This window comes from Heteronotia binoei, chromosome 19, assembly GCF_032191835.1.
Source record: "Heteronotia binoei isolate CCM8104 ecotype False Entrance Well chromosome 19, APGP_CSIRO_Hbin_v1, whole genome shotgun sequence".
Lineage (NCBI taxonomy): Eukaryota > Metazoa > Chordata > Lepidosauria > Squamata > Gekkonidae > Heteronotia > Heteronotia binoei.
In genome coordinates this window covers 39,331,725-39,349,443 of record NC_083241.1, presented here as the reverse complement: position 1 = coordinate 39,349,443, position 17,719 = coordinate 39,331,725, and the positions used below count along the sequence as shown (strand labels likewise).

The following is a 17,719-nucleotide window of genomic DNA, read 5'->3' as shown; positions in this document are numbered from 1 at the left end:
TTCTCTTATGTTCTTATGTGTGACACAGAGTGTTGGACTGGATGGGCCACTGGTCTGATCCAACATGGCTTCTCTTATGTTCTTCTGTGACACAGAGTGTTGGACTGGATGGGCCATTGGCCTGATCCAACATGGCTTCTCTTATGTTCTTCTGTGACACAGTGTTGGACTGGATGGGCCATTGGCCTGATCCAACATGGCTTCTCTTATGTTCTTATGTTCCTTGTGCCTTCAACTTTTCCTAGCATAATTATCCTTTCCAGTAGCCCTTGTCTTCTCATAATATGACTAAAGTACAACAGCCTCAGTTTAGTAACTTTAGCTTCTGGGGATAGTTCTATCAGAAGTAAACTAAATAATGCAAAGAAGATGTAAATAGACTTAATTTAAAGAATTTATTCTGGACACCAAATCTGGTGGGTGCATAAAAGATTGTTGGACTCTACACACAGCCCAGGCAACTGTTAGGGCTATTTTTTGTTATACTGTCCTTTTGTAATACCACACCCCAGAAAATGTTGCCTCTCGTATATGCAAAGTGCCCTGTATATGCTATTGCTAGGTAACCTATTCTTTTTTTCTTTGAGCACTGACATTTTGCAAGCCCAGGAGTGCAGATCAAGCGAAATCTTTAGAAACGGCCTCTACAAAATTGGGTGCAGACATTAAAATGCCGATCGTACAAATGATCGTGAAGACCGAGAAGGCCATCAGGCAGAGGCGGTCCACCACAGAAGCGGCAAATTTCCACTCGTTACAAATGGCTTCTGCCTCGTCCTGGTCTCGGAAGCGATTGGCGATGTAGCGGACCTCCTCCAGGATCTTGGCCAGATCCGGGTCGGTTTCTGACGGATGTCCGCTGTGAAGAAGGTTGTCCTCATCTGTGGTAGAACAAGTCATTCTCCCACAGATCACTCCAGAATCAGTGGTCGGGGTGCAATGGACCCCTTCAAGCCCTCGAAATCCAATGTAGAGCATGTTCCCATTACTGGATTGCTGTCCGCTCACGGTGTTCATCTCAACACTTGATAGGCTACACCGCCGTTTGTGCTGGCAAGCCGGTCGCACTTTATCCTCCCCGGGTCTTTTCATCCGGAGGAACCAGGCACACCAGTTGAGAAGGATGATTCTGGTCTGAAAAAATGAGAACATTTGTTTTTAAAAGAAGAAGACTGCAGATTTATACCCCGCCCTTCTCTCTGAATCAGAGACTCGGAGCGGCTTACAATCTCCTATACCTTCTCCCCCCACAACAGACACCCCGTGAGGTGGGTGGGGCTGAGAGAGCTCTGACATAAGCTGCCCTTTCAAGGACAACTCCTACAAGAGCTCTGGCTGACCCAAGGCTGTTCCAGCAGGTGCAAGTGGAGGAGTGGGGAATCAAACCTGGTTCTCCCAGATAAGAATCCACACACTTAACCACTACACCAAACTTACATACAGCAAGCAACTCATAATGCTTCTTCTGGACTTGCCTAGGCTAAGCTCATTACTCTTGATTCCTCCACAAAAACAACCCCATGAGATGAGATGGGGTTAGAGAGACAGTGAATGGCCCACCAACATTTGGTGGACATCCATGTCAGAGTGGAGGTCTGAACCTGGATTTTCTTAGTTCAAGACTCTAACCACCATCTACCTAGCTCATACTGCTTCTTAACTTTTTATTTCTAAGCATATTACTAAAATATAGAAAAAAAACTAGCCCCCAATTTCAATGGTTGTGAAAATTTATCACATGAATAAAAGTTCACAGCTAAAAGGGTGATAGGTCTTTAGATCAGATTATCTTCTAATATCTTCTATTAGATTATCTTCTAATAAAATAGGTAATGTCTCCATTTGATCTATATTTTTGGAGCAAAGGAAGAAAAATATCTAGGCTGGTATCTTCACTAATTCTTGTAATGAGAACAAAGTTTTAATTCAGTGGCAGCTTTAAGTTTTAGTCAACGTTTAAGCTTTTGAATGCAAATACACTTCTTCAGATATAGAGAAACAGAATTTCCTCAACCAATACATACAGAAAGAGAGAGGGTGCCGGGGGGGCGGGGTTAGTTGCCAAGATGTTAGAGTTATGACAGAAACAGAAATAAAGATGGAAATTACCAGTCCATATGTATATGTAGAAGGTGAGAAGTAAATTATGATACAGCATAATTAAAATATTTAACAGATACAGGGATCAAACAGGAATAATAAGTTTTGTTTATGTGGTTTCCATTTGTTTGGGTTCAATTCCATGGGGAAAACAGAGAAGGCAATAAATATGTCAAAATTGGAGACTGGAATATTGACAGCAATTGACTGAGACCTTCTCGTCTGTCTCCTCTCGAGCTCTGAGAGCCAGTTTGGTGTAGTGGCGAAGTGCGCGGACTCTTATCTGGGAGAACTGGATTTGATTCCCCACTCCTCCACTTGCAGCCGCTGGAATGGCCTTGGGTTAGCCATGGCTCTCACAAGAGTTGTCCTTGAAAGGGCAGCTTCTGCAAGAGGTCTCTCAGCCCCACCCACCTCACAGGGTGTCTGTTGTGGGGGGGAAAGATAAAGGAGATTGTAAGTCGCTCTGAGACTCTGATTCAGAGAGAAGGGCGGGGTGTAAATCTGTGGTCTTCTTCTTCTTTCTTTGGCAACTAACCTTCCCATCTTTCCTATATGTACTGGTTGAGGAATTTCCATTTCACCGTATCTGAAGCAGTGTGGATGCGCACGATAGCTTATACCTTGAAGAAACCTTCGTTGGTCTTAAAAGAGCCGCTTTAATTCAAACTTTGTCCTGTTCCTTCAGATGAACGCGGCTGCCCACCTGAATCTATCTTCACGATTATGAGAGTACTCGGAACCGAGCTGAACTACCAACGTGTTCAATCAGCTGAAATCAGTTTTCTAATTTCTCAAATGAAGAATGGGAAGGTGCCGGCAGCACATATCATTCCCCCAGAACTCTTCAAAGCTAATATCTCGTGACAAAAAGGATATGTTGGCAACTGTATTCACTCAGATAAATGCGACAGGAGTTATGTCACTTGCTTGGAGATATGCTCTCATAGCACCGGTTCATAAGAAGAGAAATAAAGCAGTCCCATCTAAATAGTCCAGTTAGTCTTTTATCAAAGGCTGGGGAAGTTTTATGCTCTGTCCCTTTATGACCAACCCTCAAACCACAATCTCACCTTGAACACCTTGGATGGAGGGCAGGATAAAATGTAATAAATGCAGTCCTCATTTTGGGCAGGATCTCACAAGAGCAGAGCTCCAGAACCTCTAAATTTTATTGTGCTCTTTCTTACCTTACCCCCCCCCCCCGGAGCGTCTAGGCTCCATTGTTCAAACCCCCCTGTGAGAATTTTATTGAACTCTAAAGATCTGACAAACTTTCTAATATTTTTCCCACCAAAAAAAGGGGGAAATAACCAAAACATATAAAGCAGAAAGATGGAAATATAATTCAGTACCCCTCCCGGTGATGTCAGGGGTGTGTGGTATATACAAATGAGTTGTGCTAATGAGTTGTGCTAATGAGAGCCAGTTTGGTGTAGTGGTTTAAGTGTGCGGACTCTTATCTGGGAGAACTGGGTTTGATTCCCCACTCCTCCACTTGCACCTGCTGGAATGGCCTTGGGTCAGCCATAGCTTTTACAGAAGTTGTCTTTGAAAGGGCAGCTTCTGGGAGAGCTCTCTCAGCCCCACCTACCTCATAGGGTGTCTGTTGTGCATGGGGGGGTGGGGAAGGTAAAGGAGATTGTGACCACTCTGAGATTCAGAGTATAGGGCAGGATATAAATCCAATATCTTCTTCTTCTCCTCTGGCACCTCTTTTCCTATTAAATAACCCCTGAATAAATGTAATAAATATCTGAACATTGATAGGGTTTCTTTTAACCTTGAATTTATACCCCGCCCTCTCCGCAAGCAGGCTCAGGGCAGCTAACAGTCAATTCCAAATTTCAGACAATAAATACAAATTAAACAAACTTCAAACAATAAATACTATTAAAAGATTTTAAAAACTTTTTAAAATCATTTTTTGGTGTTGTTAAATAACTACCTAGGCGGGATTGTCCTTTACTAACAGTTGAACCTGGTAGTAATTCCAACATCTCAGTAGTATAGGCTCAGAGAACCACCTTTGTACGCCCAGAGAACACCTCAGTGTTGTGGGCTCAGCAGGTTGGCTCAGAGAACCATCTTTGTTGACTGTACCCATTATACCTCACTGCCAGTGAGCTTTCATGGGAAAGGAGGTATCTGAACTCAAGTCTCCTTAGTCCAGCTCGTTAAACACTATCTCACCCTAAGCTCCTTGGAGCAAGAACAGGATAAAATGTACTAAATATCTGAACTGCTGCTTCAGACAACCATGTCAGTGGGCCGTATCCATTATATCTTACTGTTTACATGGTTTAACAAAGCTCCGATTGAGGAGCTAACAGCCAGGTCAGCCGCAGGTGCGTGCCTGTAATTACGGAATCTGTGCCAAAGCGATTTTTCCTTCTCTTCTTTGTTGATGCAATATTTTGGGAACAATAACAGGTCACCTGGTCCTCTGGCAGAACAGAACTTTGATCTGAGAGCTGACCCGGAGAAAACAGGCTGCGCTTGGCCCTTACCCATTTTGGCATCTTCCCTCCGTCTGGATCGTGGTGGTGATACTGTAGGACGATCACGGTGACGACAACAGAAAGGCCGACGATAATCATGGTGCTGGCAAAATATTGGGCTGGGGAAAAGGCATAGAAGGAGAGTGGAGAAAGAAGGAAAATAGACTTATGCTTTGTTTTGTTTTAAGTGTTGCCCATTGCCTAGGGCTGCCCCATATATACCCCGGTTACAATATTTGGGTTGAAAAGAGCCTTTCCAGTAAAAGTGGTTGGGTTCACAGTTTCTCCCTTTCTGTGTCACTTCACACCAGGGGTGGAATTCCAACAGGCGCTCCTTTGCATATTAGGCCACACACCCCTGATGTAACCAATCCTCCTGGAGCTTACAAAAAAAGAGCCCTGCAAGCTCTTGGAATGAGCTCCGTGGTGCAGAGTTTTAAAGCTGCAGTACTGCAGTCCTAAGCTCTGCTCACGACATGAGTTCGATCCCCGGTGGAAGCTGGGTTTTCAGGTAGCAAGCTCGAGGTTGACTCAGTCTTCCATCCTTCCGAGGTCGGTAAAAGGAGTACTCAGCTTGCTGGGGGTAAAGCGTAGATGACTGGGGAAGGCAATGGCAAACCACCCCATAAAAAGTCTGCCGTGAAAACGTTGTGAAAGCAACTTCACCCCAGAGTCGGAAATGACTGGTGCTTGCACAGGGGACCTTTCCTTTCCTTCCCTAAGCTCTTGGAGGATTGGCTACAGCAGAGGTGTGTGGCCTAATATGCAAAAGAGCTCCTAGAATTCCACCCCTGCTTCACATTCTGACTTCCCTGACCGCTGCTTCCCTTTCCTTCCCAGGCCAGCCAGTCAGGGATCACATCCTGAATAGAATGACATCATAGCTGATCCAAGTCAGCCGTTGGATGACAAAACGGGAGGGGGGGGAGTGAAGTCAGTCTAGAGCTTGCTCAAGAGATCCAGTGATGGTGAGATAAATGAACTGAAGAACATTTCTCAACGGTTATCAAAAACGGTTATCGTTGTTTCTAAGACTGGTAGGCATGTTAGTCTGTCTGTGGCCATAGAACAGAGCGAGAGTCCAGTTACACCTGAAAGACGAACAGAACTTGTGCAGGGAATGAGCTTTTATGTTTCTGTATCTGAAGTGATGCGGAGTGGTAAAGCTGCAGTCCTGCAGCCCAAGCTCTGCTCGTGACCGGAGTTCGATCCTGGCAGAAGCTAGGTTCAGGTCGCCGGCTCAAGGTTGAATCAGCCTTCCACCCTTCTGAGGTCAGTAAAACGAGTACTCAGCAGGGCCAAATTAAACCCCGTGAAGGCCCCTAGGCAGTCAACATCTGGGGGGGGGCCTCGCAAATGATCTCAGAGTTGGAGCTGGTGCCCAGCCCCTGCAGGCCCCTTCTCCAAAGCCCCTTTGACAAAGCTGCGGGGGAGAGGCAGAGAGAGGCAAACTTGGAGATGACGCCAGCAGAAGCAGCCCCAGGCAAGTCGGGCAAAGAGCGGCTCAGTCGCTGGCTGTGCGTGCAGGCTGAGAGGGCTGCAAGCAGGGGGGAAACCGGGGGGGGAAGAAGCTGTCCCGGGGTTCTTAAAAGCATGGAGGTCCATAGGGCAGTGTCTACTTGTTAATCTGGCCCTGGTACCCATTGTACCCATACTAATTGTTAATCCAGCCCTGGTACCCAGCTTGTGGGGGTAAAATGTAGATGACTGGGGAAGGCAATGGCAAACCACCCCGTTACAAAGGCTGCTGTGGAAATGTTGTGGTGCGACAGAAGGTCAGAAACAACTGGTGGTTGCACAGGGGACTACCTTGACCTTTATCTGAAGCGAGCAGTGACTCACAAAAGCTCCTACCTTGACCCTAATGTTGTTATAGGGCTGCCTATCCCCAGGTGGGGACGGGGGATCCCCCAGTTTGGAGGCCCTCCCCCAGCTTCAGGGTCATCAGAAAGCGGAAGGGGGGAGGGAAACGGCTGCTGGACATTCCATTATTCCCTATGGAGACCAATTCCCAGAGGGTATAATGGAGAATTGATCCCCGGTTACCTGGGGCTCTGGGGGGGGGGCTGGCTTTTGAGGTAGAGGCACCAAATTTTCAGTAGAGCATCCAAAGCGTCTCTTCAAAACACCCTCCAAGTTTCAAAAAAATGGGACCAGGGGATCCAATTCTACGAGCCCCAAAAGAAGACGCCCCTGTCCTTCATTATTTCCAATGGAGGGCAGGCATTTAAAAACCCTTGAAATGTGATGGCCAGAAATTCCTTTGGAGATCAATTATGCTTGTCACACCCTTGCTCTTGGCTCCACCCCAATGTCTCCTGGCTCCACCCCCGAAGTCTCCTGGCTCCACCTCCCCAAATCCCCAGATATTTCTTGAATTGGCCTCGGCAACCCTATGTTGTTAGTCTTTAGCTTCTTTCTATTGTTTCCTTTTCCAGGCTGATAAATAGCAATGATTTTTCATTTCAGAGAGAAGCTGTGTTGGTGCGCAGACATTTGGAATCCACTAACACTCTAGAAGGCAACAAGATTTTTTGGAGGGCGGGGGGGGGGGGGCGGTATATCAGTTGCCGTATCCGACACAGGGAACTTTAACTCTCAAAATCTCATTTCCCTGAACTTCGTCTAGGTCAGTAATGGTTTTCAGCTTGCTGTGTTTCTGCTGCTGAAAAATATTTGCTTTATGGTCGAAAGTTTACTTGACGCTTTAATTTACAACAGCGTCCTTGGTCTGGTCAAACTATTCACATTCCCACCCACCCCCAAACCTGTGTTATTGTGTGGCTGTACTGCCTGTCGGAAACAACACAAGCAAATTGAAAAGAAATATCGCTCCCTCTTACCTATTAACGGCACTGAATCTGAAGTGGCTGGCATAATTTCCGCCACCAGGAGCATGAAAACGGTGAGGGACAATAAAACTGTTATCCCTGGAAAACAAACAACACGGTACGGAATTAGGGCGAAAGGACCTCGGTGGCGAGGGAAAGAGCAGAAATAGCACGCAATGCATCCTTAGGACAATGTATTCTCTTGTTCCTCGGCATCATTGGACTGACTCAGAGCTCAACCAGAGTGAACAATGGGTGGATATGTGGACAGAAGTCCTGCTGTTTTTCAAACAGAACCTGGGGGGGGGGGAGTATATTTGATTGGGGGCACAACTCGAAAGGAAGAGGTTTTAACTCTTTTCCATGGCCCATTTCCTGTATTTTGCTTCGGCAAAGAAGAAGAAAGATGAGGAGGCCCTACTGGTGGACCTCCTGATGACACCTGGGGTTTTTTGGCCACTGCATGACACAGAGTGTTGGACTGGATGGGCCATTGGCCTGATCCAACACGGCTTCTCTTATGTTCTTATGTGACACAGAGTGTTGGACTGGATGGGCCATTGGCCTGATCCAACAGGGCTTCTCTTATGTTCTGATGTGACACAGAGTGTTGGACTGGATGGGCCATTGGCCTGATCCAACACGGCTTCTCTTATGTTCTTACGTGACACAGAGTGTTGGACTGGATGGGCCATTGGCCTGAACCAACAGGGCTTCACTTATGTTCTCTTATGTTCTTTTGACTGACCCAAGATCACCCAGGAAGCGTCACGGCCTGGGAGGGGGGGCGGGGGTAGAGCCAAAATCTAGCCAGTGATCAAGATCCCAGAATCGTAGTCAATCACAAGCCAAAAAAGAATCCGATTAATTCTAGGTGCGGACCAAACTAGTCAAAAGAGGGGGGAATACAGGGAAGAAAACACCCAGCTAGTTCGCAAAGTTGTGCTCTTCGAATGTTCTTTCAAACACCCAGGCTCCGCAAGAAATGTGCACAATCATTGCAGCGCAGGGGGCGGGGGTTAGCAGTAACACACAGGAACGCAGTTCCAGCTGGCTTGGTGTCAGGGGGTGTGGCCTGATATGCCAATGAGTTCCCGCTGGGCTTTTTTCTACAAAAAAACCCTGTGTGGAACAATGGTGATGTCAAGGGGTGTGGCCTAATATGCAAATGAGTTCCTGCTGGGCTTTTTCCTACCAAAAAAAACCCCTGTTGCAGCTTGGTCACAAGAACTGCCGCAGTCAACATTCAGATACAGTTTATTTTGGAGTAATGTTTTCTGACATAAATGGCAATGCATAGAGAACTCCTAGGGCTTGCTTGTGTGTAGGGGAATGCCTGTGTGAACAATCCAGTGGGCCATGTCATGTCATGCAGCAACTGGGCTCCATAAAACATTTATTTGGCAGCCATCTTTCGAATCCCATTGGTGGCACAGCGACATCAGGAAGGAATTGGAGCAAAAGGTTCTTGTCAAAATCGCTGGCATCTTCCCCTGGAATATTTACTTGGAAAGAGCTCAAGGGTTCTTTTCTCTCTTTTATTTTATTTTTTTTGCCGCGTTGCAAAAATTGACCCCTGGCTCTCCATTTTGCATTGCTCATCACTTGTGCTGTGCCAATTTGAAGCAGCAAAAGGGACCGTCGGTTCCAGCGGTGCCCTTTTCGCCAAATGCCCTTCTGCTGCCACCCGTGAAATACTCGCTAAAAAGAAAGCTGAACAGCGCAGATTCATTGGTAATGGGAAATTTTGGGAAATGAGAAGGGGGAGGGGCTGTGTCTCGGTAGATCTGCAATTTTTTTCATTTATTTTTGCAGAATGCTTTTAAGAACAAAAGAATATCCAAAGAGCCCTACTGGATTGGACCAAGAGTCCAGCTAGTCCAGCCTCCTGTCTCACACAGTGGCCAACCAGTTCCTCTGGAGGGCCAACAACAGGGCTTAGAGATCAAGGTCTTCATAACAACATCAGAAGAACCCTGCTGGACCAGACCAGTGGTCCATCTAATCCAGCATCTTGTCTAACACAGTGGCTAAGCAGTTCCTCTGGAGGTCCAAAAACAAGGCTTAGAGGCTGAGGCCCTCATGAGAGCATAAGAAGACCCTTGCTGGATCAGAACAATGGGCCATCTAGTCAAGCATCCTGCCTTATACAGTGGCCAACCGGTCCCTCTGGAGGTCCAACAACAGGGCATAGAGGCCGAGACCTTCAGAAGAACCTTGCTGGATCAGAACAATGAGCCATCGTCCAGCATCCTAAGAACATCAAAACAGCCTTGTTGGATCAGACCAGTGGTCCATCTGGTCAGACATCCTGTCTCACATAGTGGCCAAAGAAAAACAAAGAAAGGAAAGAAACTCAACCCAAAAACTGGAGTAAGAAACCTAAAAGGTTAATGTGCAATTAAAGGGCCGAACGTTAAAAACAAACTGTAAAAAAAAATCATAAATCAACATACATGTATTTATTGTTGAAAGCTAAAACCATTTAAGGGCCCATCATAAGCCTCTATCCTATGTAAAATCATAAAACCTCAATGGGAACCCACTCAACTTGACCTGACGTGTTTCGACCTAAATTGGTCTTCTTCAGAGGTCAGAAAGGTAAGTATACATATTGGCTCATAATACAGAACAGAATAAAACAAGAGAACAACGCTGGACCACGAGGAAATGTAGTGAAGTGACAAAAGCTTAGAGATATTCTTGAGGCCTCTTGTTCTATAGCCTTATGTCTTAATCAAGAGCATACCTATAGCTGTCAGTGTTTTTTTTGTATGCCACGTGGTCCAGAATTGATCAAGTAAAGTCAGAGCCTATGTGCCAAGAGTTGTGTGTCTATATAGGTTATAGGCTATAGGTATGCTCTTGATTAAGACATAAGGCTGTAGAACAAGAGGCCTCAAGAATATCTCTAAGCCTTTGTCACTTCACAACATTTCCTTGTGGTCCAGCGTTGTTCTCTTGTTTTATTCTGTTCTGTATTATGAGCCAATATGTGTACTTCCCTTTCTGACCTCCGAAGAAGACCAATTTAGGTCGAAATGCGTCAGGTCAAGTTGAGTGGGTTCCCACTGAGGTTTTATGATTTTACATAGGATAGAGGCCCTTAAATGGTTTTAGCTTTCAACAATAAATATATGTATGTTGATTTATGATTTTTTTACACTTTGTTTTTAATGTTCGGTCCTTTAATCACATCGTGGCCAACCAGTTCCTCTGGAGGGTCAACAACAGGGCACAGAGTCCAAGGCCTTCATAAGAACATCAGAAGAGTTCTGCTGCATCAGCCCAGTGGTCCATCTAGTCCAGCATCCTGTCTCACACAGCAGCCAACCAGTTCCTCTGGAGGGCCAGCAACAGGGCACAGAGTCCAAGGCCTTCATAAGAACATCAGAAGAGTTCTGCTGGATCAGCCCAGTGGTCCATCTAGTCCAGCATCCTGTCTCATGCAGTGGCCAACCAGTTCCTCTGGAGGCCAACAACAGGGCAGAGAGGCTGAGGCCATCATAAGAAAAGCCCTGCTGGATCAGACCAGTGGTCTATCTAGTCCAGCATCCTATCTCACACAGTGGCCAACCAGTTCCTGTGGAGGGCCAGCAACAGGGCAGAGAGGCCGAGGCCTTCATAAGAACATCTGAAGAGCCCCGCTGGATCAGACCAGTGAGGATCCATCTAGTCCAGCATCCTGTCTCACACAGGGGCCAACCAGTTCCTCTGGAGGTCTAGCAACAGGGCAGAGAGGCCGAGGCCTTCATAAGAACATCAGAAGAGCCCTGCTGGATCAGACTTGTGGCCCATCTAGTCTAGCATCCTGTCTCACACAGTGGCCAACCAGTTCCTCTGGAGGGCCAGCAACAGGGCATGGAGGCCGAGACTTTCCATGAGACTCAGAGGATTAGTGCCTCTGAATGCAGAGGTTCCCCTCAGTCACCATGGCTCATAGGCATTGATAGACTTATCTTCCATGAATTTATCTCCTCCTTTTGCAGTCCTCTTCTGTCAAATGTTGGGTTGCTAGCTCTGAGTTGGGAAACTCTTGGAGATTTGGGGTGCAGAATCTGGGGAGGGTGGGGTTTGGGATGAAGAGGGACTTGGGCAGGATATAACGTTGTAGAGACCAATATCTAAGCACCCATGTTCTCCAAGGGAGCTGATCTTTGTCAACTGGAGACCAGTTGTGATTTCGGGAGGCTTCCAGCCACCACCTAGAAGTTGGCAACCGTACCCAGAAGGCCTCCCAAATGTGTTATTCTTTCCTTCAAGGAGAGTCTCGTTAAGTTGCTGAAGAGCAAAATTGAAGGCAACGAGCTATGGTGTGACTAGAATTTATGGCGGCAATAATATTATAAGGGTAGGTGAGAAGTTAATCATAATAAAATATTACCAGATAATATTACTAGGCAACGTGAGAAATTAATCATTTTTTAAAGGCCAGGAGAAAGCCACCAAATCCAGAATGCCTGGCTTGAGATATCCCTCCCATTATTCCTTGCCCAGGTGGTTCTGAAGAATAGTGTAGGGGGGAGCGGTTAGAGTGTTGGAATCAGCTTGGGAAGACCCAGATTCCAACCTTCCCTTGCTTGGGGGAACTTGGACTAGTCACATACTCTCATAAGAATGCCAGAAGAGCCCTGCTGGATCAGGCCAGTGGTCCATTGAGTCCAGCCTCCTGTTCTCTGGCTGTTTCGTGAAGCAGTTCCAAGTCCCTTCCATCTTCCTCCACTACCACATCTACAGATGTGTACATATTTTTTTGTCATCTACCTATTTTTCTCCAGCCCTGGCCTGGGCAGCCAGGCTAGCTTGTCTGATCTCAGAAGCTAAGCAGAGTCACCCCTTGTTGTGATGTAGATGAGGAAACACCAAGTAAGTCCAAGGCTGCTATGCAGAGGCAGGCAATGGCAAACCACCTCTGTTCGTCTGCTCTGTCCTGATTGGCCCAGGATAGCCTGATCTCATCAGATCTTGGAAGCTAAGCAGGGTCATCTTTGGTGAGTATTTGGATGGGAAGTCCAGGGTTGCTATGCAGAGGCAGGCAACGGCAAAACCACCTCTGTTTGTCTGCTCTGACATGATGGCCCAGGATAGCCTGATCTCATCATAAGAACATAAGAGAAGCCATGTTGGATCAGGCCAATGCCCATCCAGTCCAACACTCTGTGTCACATAAGAACATAAGAGAAGCCATGTTGGATCAGGCCAGTGCCCATCCAGTCCAACACTCTGAGTCACATAAGAACATAAGAGAAGCCATGTTGGATCAGGCCAGTGGCCCTTCCAGTCCAACACTCTGTGTCACATAAGAACATAAGAGAAGCCACGTTGGATCAGGCCAATGGCTCCTCCAGTCCAACACTCTGTGTCACATAAGAACATCAGAGAAGCCACGTTGGATCAGGCCAGTGCCCATCCAGTCCAACACTCTGAGTCACATAAGAACATAAGAGAAGCCATGTTGGATCAGGCCAGTGGCCCATCCAGTCCAACACTCTGTGTCACACAGTGGCCAAAAAAATTATACACACACACACACATATATATATACACACTGTGGCTAATAGCCACTGATGGACCTCTACTCCATATTTTTATCCAATCCCTTCTTGAAGCTGGCTACACTTGTAGCTGCCACCACCTCCTGTGCCAGTGAATTCCACATGTTAATCACCCTTTGGGTGAAGAAGTACTTCCTTTTATCCATTTTAAACCGACTGCTCAGCAATTTCATTGAATGCCCACGAGTTCTTGTATTGTGAAAAAGGGAGAAACATACTTCTTTCTCTACTTTCTCCATCCCATGCAGGATCTTGTCAACCTCTATCATGTCACCCCACAGTCGACGTTTCTCCAAGCTAAAGAGTCCCACGTGTTTTAACCTTTCTTCATAGGAAAAGTGTTCCAACCCTTTAATCATTCTAGTTGCCCTTTTCTGGACTTTTTCCAATGCTATAATATCCTTTTTGAGGTGCAGTGACCAGAATTGCACACAGTATTCCAAATGAGACCGCACCCATCGATTTATACAGGGGCATTATGATACTAGCTGATTTGTTTTCAATTCCCTTCCTAATAATTCCCAGCATGGCGTTGGCCTTTTTTATCGCAAACGCACACTGTCTTGACATTTTCAGTGAGTTATCTACCACGACCCCAAGATCTCTCTCTTGGTCAGTCTCTGCCAGTTCATACCCCATCAACTTGTATTTGTAGCTGGGATTCTTGGCCCCAATGTGCATTACTTTGCACTTGGCCACATTGAACATCATCTGCCACGTTGACGCCCACTCACCCAGCCTCAACAGATCCCTTTGGAGTTCCTCATAATCCTCTCTGGTTCTCACCACCCTGAACAATTTAGTGTCATCTGCAAACTTGGCCACTTCACTGCTCACTCCCAACTCCAAATCATTTATGAACAAGTTAAAGAGCATGGGACCCAGTACCGAGCCCTGTGGCCCCCCACTGCTTACCATCCTCCACTGCGAAGACTGCCCATTTATACTAACTCGCTGCTATTAATTAGCCAGTTTTTGATCCACAAGAGGACCTGTCCTTTTACTCCATGACTCTCGAGCTTTCTAAGGAGCCTTTGATGAGGAACTTTATCAAAAGCTTTCTGGAAGTCAAGGTAAACAACATCTATTGGGTCTCCTTTGTCCACATGTTTGTTCACCCCCTCAAAGAAATGTAACAGGTTAGTGAGGCAAACCTTCCCTTACAGAACCCATGCTGAGTCTTCCTCAATAACCCGTGTTCATCAATGTGCCTACTCATTCTGTCCTTGATAATGCTTTCTACCAACTTTCCTGGTATTGAAGTCAGACTGGCTGGCCTGTAATTTCCTGGATCTCCTCTGGAACCCTTTTTAAAGATGGGGGTGACATTTGCTACCTTCCAGTCCTCAGGAACGGAGGCAGATTTCAATGAAAGATTATAGATTTTTGTCAGATCTTGGAAGCTAAGCAGGGTCATCTTTGGTGAGTATTTGGATGGGAGACCACTGAGGAAGTCCAGGGTTGCTATGCAGAGGCAGGCAACGGCAAAACCACCTCTGTTTGTCTGCTCTGACATGATGGCCCAGGATAGCCTGATCTCATCAGATCTTGGAAGCTAAGCAGAGTCATCCTTGGTGGGTCTTTGGGATGAGAGACCGCTGAGGAAGTCCAAGGTTGCTACGCAGAGGCAGGCAATAGCAAACCACCTCTGACATGATGGCCCAGGATAACCTGATCTCACCAAATCTTGGAAGCTAAACAGGATCAACCCTGGTTAATCTTTGGATGAGAGACCACCGAGGAAGTCCAGGGTTGCTGCAAAGAGGCAGGCAACGGCAAACCACCTCTGTTCATCTCTGGCTTTGAAAATCCAAAAGGTTCATCATGTGTCACCTGTGACTTGGCAGCACTCTCCCCACCGCTTCTTTATTCCACGCTGTAAACTGACTGGGACATATAAACTTTTCATAGACTCAGACTTTACCTAATGAGATTTTCTCCCCTGAATCTGCCGGGAGCAGGAAAACCAGAAGAGCCAAAGCAGAGATCAGAACGCACGGAATCAGGAGGTTGAGTCCGTAGTACAGAGTCCTCCGTCGCATCGTCACTGTAAAAGTCACGTCTGGGTAAGGCTCTTTGCAGCAATCGTAGAACGATTCTGTCCTTTTCCCGGGGACTCCTGTGTGGGCGGGATGGAAGAAAGGGGAGATGTTTTATTCTGGAGAACGATCCCTGGTATCCTTTTGGCCTTAGTGCTTGGCAGGCAGTTGCAAAAGGAGGCCATTTTTGCTCAAGCAAAAACAGGTGATGCCACTTCCTGTGTGAAGTGATGTAGCCACGTCACCAGCAACATCACCAGGGCCTCCTTCCATCTCCTGGTAATGCCCCCCTATCCCTCACCAGTTACCAGGAGGGTCCCAGCTGGCAGCCCAGGTCATTAATTCAGTGAGTCGCCACAAATCAGGGGCTGGGGTATCCTGACCCAGCCTCCAGGTAGAGCCTGGAGACCTTCTGCTTTCACAACTGATCTCTAGTTGGCAGAGATAAACTCCCCTGGAGAAAATGGCTGCTTGGAAGGGTGGGCTCTAGGGCATTAAACCCCTGCTGAGGCCCCTCCCAGGGTTGCCAATCCCCAGTTGGGGACAGGGGATCCCCCGGTTTGGAGGCCCTCCCCCCACTTCAGGGTCATCAGAAAGGGGGGAGGGAAATATCTGCTGGGCACTCCATTATTCCCTATGAAGATCGATTCCCATGGGGTATAATGGAGAATGGATCTTCGGGTATCTGGAGCTCCGGGGGCACTGTGTTTTGAGGTAGAGGCACCAAATTTTCAGCATAGCATCCAACACTTCTCCTCAAAAGACCCTCCAAGTTTCAAAAAGATTGGACTGAGGGGTTCAATTCTATGAGTCCCCAAAGAAGGTGCCCCTATCCTTCATTATTTCCAATGGAGGGAAGGCATTTAAAAGATGTTCAGTCCCTTTACATGTGTTGGCCAGTACTCCCTTTGGAGTTCAGTTATGCTTGTCACAATCTTGCTCCTGGCTCCACCCCAATGTCTTCTGGCTCCACCCCCAAAGTCCCAAGATATTTCTGGAATTGGACTTGGCAATCTTGTCTCCTCCCCTAGCCCCACCCCCTCCTGGCTCCACCCCCAAAGTCTCCAGGTATTTTCCAACACAGACCTGGCAACCCTACCAGCTTGGGATGCCCACTCATAGAATCATAAAATCATAGAGTTGGAAGGGATCTCCAGGGTCATCTAGTCCAACCCCCTGCACAAGGCAGGAAACTCACAAACACCTCCCCTCTAAATTCACAGGATCTTCATTGCTGTCAGATGGCCATCCAGCCTCTGTTTAAAAACCTCCAGAAGCGTACAAGCCAATCTCCCTCACTAGGTTGTAGCAGCCGTGTTGAAGGCGATCCCGAAAGCGTACCTACTAAATCCCATTCGCCGTTTGAAATATATCCCGATGTGTCCGCCTCTTGCATTTGCAGATCCAAAGACCACCCGCCGTAAGTCCAGGAGCCAAATTTTAATTTGCACTTCTGGACATCAAAGGGGAACCAGCGCACGTCGATTTCGCAAGAGCTCTTGAAGATCCCTACGGTCAAAGTTTAAGATAGGAAGACAGATAGATGTTTGTTTCACAATCACTTGCTTCCTAAAAATAGCAGCTCAGAGAAAAACGCTTCCCCCTCAGCTGACACGGATGATAACTAATCTCTTTGCGAGTGTCTTTAACGTGCCAAATGGAAAACAGGAGTATCGATATTGTGGGTTTTCTGATTGAAGACATTCTGCTAACTAACTCTTTTGAAGAATTCCAGCGGGGCGGTCGGTTGCCACAAATATAAAGCGTCTTGTGCGCTGACCCATTTATCATAGCAAAATTTTCCTGAGCCAGCAGCTATTTGGTCAGATCCTGGGGTTACCAACCTCCAGGATGCACCTGGGATCTTCCACTATTACAATTGATCTCCAGACAACCAAGATAAGCTAGCCAACCAGTTCCTCTGGAAGGCCAACAACAGGGCAGAGAGGCCGAGGTCTTCCTCGGACGTTGCGTCCTGACGCTGGGATTCAAAGGTCAACTGCTTCTGAATCTAGAAGTTAAGAACATAGGTCTATAATGACATCAGAAGAGCCTTGCTGGATCAGACCAGTGAAGGTCCATCTTGTCCAGCATCTTGTCTCACACACTGGCCAACCAGATCCTCTGGAGGGCTAACAACAGAGCACAGAGGATGAGGCCTTCATAAGAACATCAGAAGAGCCCTGCTGGAGAAGACCAGTGAAGGTCCATCTAGTCCAGCATCCTGTCTCACACAGTGGCCAACCAGTTCCTCTGGAGGTCCAGCAACAAGGCATAGAGGCTGAGACCTTCCTCTGATGTTGCATCGTGACACTGGGATTCAAAGGTTGACTGCCTCTAAATGTAGATGTTAAGAACTTAAGTCTCTAAGACCATCAGAAGAGCCCTGCTGGATCAGACCAGTAGTCCATCTAGTCCAGCATCCTGCCTCAAACACTGACTAACTGGTTCCTCTGGAGGTCCAACAACACGACATAGAGCTTGAGGCCTTCTCTGGTGTTGCCTCTTAGCAGGCCTCGGATTCAGCAGGAGCTCACAGGAGTGCAGCTCCTGAACCTTTCTAAGGGTTCCCCCTTTTCCTCCCCACCTACTTTGTCCATTGACTAGTAGGTGCAGCTGTATAACAATCCCTGGATGAGGAGAGCGGGCAGCCAGCCAGCCACCAGGGGCTTTGCCACACCCCCAGCAGCCCT

The 17,719-nt window shown here is 47.1% G+C and overlaps 1 protein-coding gene across 1 annotated transcript in view; it reads right to left on the bottom strand.

The window, feature by feature from the left end:
- Nucleotides 1–378: 378 nt before the first annotated feature.
- The window catches only part of CHRNA7 (cholinergic receptor nicotinic alpha 7 subunit), a 115,926-nt gene continuing 98,585 nt past the window's right edge, over nucleotides 379–17,719 (bottom strand). The window contains exons 6-10 of the mRNA XM_060259935.1: nucleotides 16,368–16,535; nucleotides 14,912–15,106; nucleotides 7,445–7,531; nucleotides 4,611–4,720; nucleotides 379–1,134 (exon numbers count right to left, since the gene is read on the bottom strand). Of these exons, the coding sequence (XP_060115918.1) occupies nucleotides 619–1,134; nucleotides 4,611–4,720; nucleotides 7,445–7,531; nucleotides 14,912–15,106; nucleotides 16,368–16,535 (1,076 nt within the window). The 3' untranslated portion in view covers nucleotides 379–618. The remainder of the gene's footprint in view (nucleotides 1,135–4,610; nucleotides 4,721–7,444; nucleotides 7,532–14,911; nucleotides 15,107–16,367; nucleotides 16,536–17,719) is intronic.